A 5,000-nucleotide genomic window follows, 5' to 3' on the forward strand; every position below is an offset into this window, starting at 1 on the left:
GAGAAAGTGAACACTTTCCAGTAAGGTACTAAGGTAAAGTATATTAAAATGTTTGTGAAGGGTTTATAAGTAGTCTGTAGCAGTTTATAATTAATTAGCAATTCATAGATAGTTAAAACATCTGTAACACAAAGCATACATAATTGGTTGAATCTTAGAAAGGACACCTTACTGTTAACAGAACTCTCCATAACAAGTAAAGACAAATCTTCGACAGATGGACTCGAGGTTACTGTCCCCACGGTCACACTTTTGAGTGACAAAATGACAAGACGTCAAAAATAAACACCCGCCCGCCTGGGTGTTGTTGTTGTTGTTGTTGTTGTTGTTGTTGTTGTTGTTGTTGTTGTTGTTGTTTAACAGTCACCACGCTGAGCTTTACCACTGATCTTTCTAGGGTGTTGACGGTAACAACAGATGTGAGATACATCCTTACAGACTTTACAAACAGAGGGTCAGTGAGTGACACATGAACATGCATGGTCTGGATGAGAATCCGTGTTTCATGGTGAACGCATGAATTGCCTGACACGGTTTTGTTACAGCTACATTGTGGAGTTACATCCAAAAGTTGTTGGGGCACAAAGTTAACTTTTGACTGCTCAGATATGGCTTCAGCGATGATTATTTACAAGACACGCATCCAATTATATTTAGGAGTGAAACTGGTCCCATACAACGGACAAATAATTTATATGTTATAAAGTTATATCGGAGATTATTTTCTTTTCTAAAGCAGTACAGTTGTTTTATACAACACTGACAATTTCGGAACACTTTGGGAGTGCAACATCAGTTGTTGTCAAAGCGACGAGATCAAAGGCGACTACCCCGGCTACCGTCTGAGAGAATGTGCGGAGCTGATTCTTACCGCCGCCGTCGAGATGTTCCCGGTGTTTCTCTGGATAACCTCTGTGTTCATTCTGCTGTCCCCGTCTGACCGCCTGGAAGTGACCGAGGGGGTGACAGTAAAAACATGTTAGTTATCTAGGAATAACAACACACCACAGAAGTTTCATACACAAGAACGCTCCCCTGCCTTCCCGACCGACAGCGCAGAAGGAGCTCTCTCTCTCCCTCCTTCGGTACCTACCGCTGCGTTCGGACTTTGATTAATTTCCGATTCATTCACCAGAGACGACTTGAGGTCAGCTAGGTCCCTTTCTGTAAAAGCGTTTTCTTGAATTTTCTCATCTTGTTCGCCTTCATCCTTGAAGGATATCATCTCATCGTTCGCTCCGAGATCATCCCCTCCGCCGCTACTGAGCTGAGGCATGTTCCTGTTAAAAATAACAAATGTAAAAAATCTGCGGCGCTCCTTTGATCAAAGAAGGAAACTTTCTATTAACCTCTCTAGTCGTTTTGCTCTCAGATAAACGGACAAAGTATTAAAACAAAACGAAAGTTGCTCTGCTGTGTAGGGGCCCCGCAAGTTGAAAGTAATGCAGCCCGGCAGCAACAAATAGTGCATTTGAGCTCTAGACAAGGCGAGGACTCCAAACATCAAAGGGTGCCGACCGGTGATTGACAGATTCAATGACTTGTTGGGGGTTGTACATTTGTTTCAGCAGTGGGTTCCGCTCTTAAAGAGACATCACCTACAGAGCCTTTTGGCATTATTCATGACTTCTAACACTTCATCATTGCATGGAGTTACTTGTTTTTAACAAAGACCGAAGTCCTGGTAAAAGACACCGCATACCAACCCGTGAGCAGGCGGCAGCTCTACTGCGATTCTGACTCTTGTGCTTTGATAAAATAGTTGCTACTAGATGTATTCGACAACATTCGGTTAAAGGTATAGAACTTCTGTGTGTATCTATTTTGCATAAAGCTACATAGACACAAAGCGGTGTGACACAGTTGTGGGTTTGATGGAACATTTTAAGATTGACATTGTAACACCAGCTGAGACTGTCACATCTAGGACATGCTCTGTAAACCACCAGAGAACCAGTCAAGCTCATCAATAAAAGAGGAATAATATGTTTTTAGCTAGTTTCTACAGCACTTAGATTTTGTAGCAATCTCCGAAAACCAGCAAATTGCAGGCCAGATTGAAACTATTTGATTGAAGGAAAAACAACATTTTGAAAAAAAAAAAAAGAATGTAGTTCAAAGATGTCGACTAGGAGTCTGGTGTCTTGTCAAACAAGTCTCAGCCGCTCCTATCTTTCCCTCCTATGCCAATGCATTTTTAATGCTGATACAGTAGCATCGGTCTTCAGAGTTTTTAATTGAGAAATGTTTATACACTCCCATGCTGTGACTTAATATTTGACTTAATCTGTTGCCTTGAATGAAAATGACGAACCACAGCTGGGAAATAGAATTAAATACAAACAGAAAATGTGCCTGGTATTTGCATAAAGCTGCATATTTATACAATATTGTCCATGCATATTAATAAAAAGATTAAAATGAGCAGTTTAATGTATGCAAATCTAAATTATAAATGAGTTGTTTAAACTCCTTGTTTATTCGCAGTGATTAAATATAGACAGCTGTTTTTTCTTCTTCTCTCAGAACCAGTTTTTCCAACATGGTTCTTGCTTCATTCTGTGCTCCTCACATATCTATCCTTGAGATGGTGTTGCTGTGAATGTTCCTTTACTGGACTGCATGTGTGTGTGTGTGTGTGTGTGTGTGTGTGTGTGTGTGTGTGTGTGTGTGTGTACATGTGCGTGTGTGCATGTGTGTGTGTGTGTGCATGTGCGTGTGTGCATGTGTGTGTGTGTGTGTGTGTGTGTGTACATGTGCGTGTGTGCATGTGTGTGTGTGTGAGAGAGAGAGAGAGAGAGAGAGTGTATGTATAAGTAGTGGATTGGTAATTAATTTGCTAGATCTATGTCAGACTCTGAGTCTATGTTATCTGTCTCGTGTTTGCATGGCTCATTCACTCAGTGTATCCTCTTCTGTTATCTCCGATGAGAACTGGAGACATGACGTCAGGTTTCAGTAAATTATACTCTCCGCTTCCCCTAAGGGGCAGGAAGCACCAAATAAGGAAAGAAAATAGACTAACGTGGTCAACAGCTGTCAACGGCAGGACTTCATGTCAAGAGAAAAATATATACCTCTCTATCATACCTGCAGGCCACGGTTTAACACAAAGGGGGGCATCGTCACAGAGTCAGTGCAAAGTTCATTTGTAAAACTCAGGGCTGTCTGATAAGTCTGATAAGTTTAGTATTATTGCTGAGAGAAGTGGTATTTTTGAGCAATATTGACAAATCAAATAATATTACATTTCCATTTAGTCATTTAATAGAGATTCATATTCTTACAGAGGGACTGAGCAAGAACAGTAATAAAGGTGTTATAAGTGTTTTGCTGTGCTGCTGTTTTCATTGCTGTTACAGAATCATCACTTACACAGAGATAATAGAATCTTTATAGCTTTGAATGTCTGCTGAAATACTTAGAATCCACAGAAATGAGATAGAAAATAATTAAACAATGAAAATAAAAAGTTCCATTAGAAACAAAGAATACAAACTAAACCTTCTTCCTCTCTCAGTTGCAGAACAATTGAACCATTTGAAGTGAGAAACTTGGTCGGTTAAACTAATTCCTTTTCCATTTCTTAATCATTCTCAAAGGGAAACCATTTTCTTTTGCACAGACTTTTTTATGGCACAAAGGATGAATTGCTAGTTCCTACCCTCCAAAAAAGATTATATACTCTGCTTTCTAAATAAACTTCACCGACATTAAAGCTGCAAACTAATTAAATTATATCCTTTCATTGAGGTTAAGCCACATCGAAGGGCACTGCTCCTAACTAGAACCACTTGTGTGCGTTTTATTGGTAGTTTCCCCCCAACCAAAAACATGTTCTCCGAAGCAACATCCAGCAAGCAATACTCTATCTTAACAAATCTTTTAAATAAGTCTAATTTTATGAAGGTCTCTCCCATGAAATGTTGGATTATTTTATGCTAGTATGAAACTACTCTTCAGCGTGAAAGGCTGTAAATGGAAGTGATTGAGCAGATTTGTACGATTATTGAAGCTGGAAATGGTGTTACAGTATAACAGGTCTTGTTATAGGTCTTGTTGTGATGATGTTAACTAAACTTGTAATGTAAGGTAATAAAACTGTGACCTGATAGGTCTGCTGCTGTCTCTTAGACGCACACGTAGGATGTTTAAACAAATGTTTTTGAATAAATCTCAGAGGTTGACATGATGTCAATATAATTGATGTTGATGCTGACTGCCACACCAGTCGAAGGTTGTCAGGAAACTGCTTCAGTACGGAACAATATCATACCATACATTCCATACACATGCACTTTAAAAAAAGGTTAAAAATTAAGTAGAGAAGAATTATAAAAACAGGAAAGAAAGGAATTGCATAAATCATGACATCATAATCACGGTGTAAATGATGTTGGGTTAGTGGTAACCTTGTCCCCAGGCTATCCTAGTGACATGGACTAACCCGTGTGTACCAGACTATAGGGAAATGGGTCTTTGTGATACTAGCTGTTCCTAGCTCCCCTGTGCAGGGCTGTTCTGGCCTGGCCTGGCCTGGCCTGGCCTGGGTGGTGAAGAGGACAAGGCTGCGGTCCTGAGGTTACTGTGCCCTAGCAGCTCCTAAACCCAGAGGCTGCGAGGCTGAGCGTCCTGGAGGGAGGAACCTGTTGTAATCTGGGAGGCTGAGCGTCCTGGAGGGAGGAACCTGTTGTAATCTGGGAGGCTGAGCGTCCTGGAGGGAGGAACCTGTTGTAATCTGGGAGGCTGAGCGTCCTGGAGGGAGGAACCTGTTGTAATCTGGGAGGCTGAGCGTCCTGGCTGGCCGTGGCAGCAGTGGAGGGAGGAACCTGTTGTAATCTGGGAGGCTGAGCGTCCTGGCTGGCCGTGGCAGCAGTGGAGGGAGGAACCTGTTGTAATCTGGGAGGCAGGAAACAAAGGGGCTCGTTAATGCAGAGACTTGCAGGGGCCCTTTGATGTGGAGCCAAGCCATTCACTCCACACTCCTTACACACTACACA

General features: G+C 41.5%; 1 protein-coding gene across 6 annotated transcripts in view; it reads right to left on the minus strand.

The window, feature by feature from the left end:
* Positions 1-1,486, minus strand: part of tcf7 (transcription factor 7) — a 58,135-nt gene extending 56,649 nt beyond the window's left edge. For all 6 annotated transcript variants that reach the window (XM_083695762.1, XM_083695760.1, XM_083695758.1 and 3 more), the window contains exons 1-2: positions 1,094-1,486; positions 872-944 (exon numbers count right to left, since the gene is read on the minus strand). In XM_083695762.1, the coding sequence (XP_083551888.1) occupies positions 872-944; positions 1,094-1,276 (256 nt within the window). In that variant the 5' untranslated portion in view covers positions 1,277-1,486. The remainder of the gene's footprint in view (positions 1-871; positions 945-1,093) is intronic.
* Positions 1,487-5,000: the final 3,514 nt, after the last annotated feature.

This window comes from Argentina silus (assembly GCF_951799395.1).
Source record: "Argentina silus genome assembly, chromosome: 2".
NCBI classification, from domain to species: domain Eukaryota; kingdom Metazoa; phylum Chordata; class Actinopteri; order Argentiniformes; family Argentinidae; genus Argentina; species Argentina silus.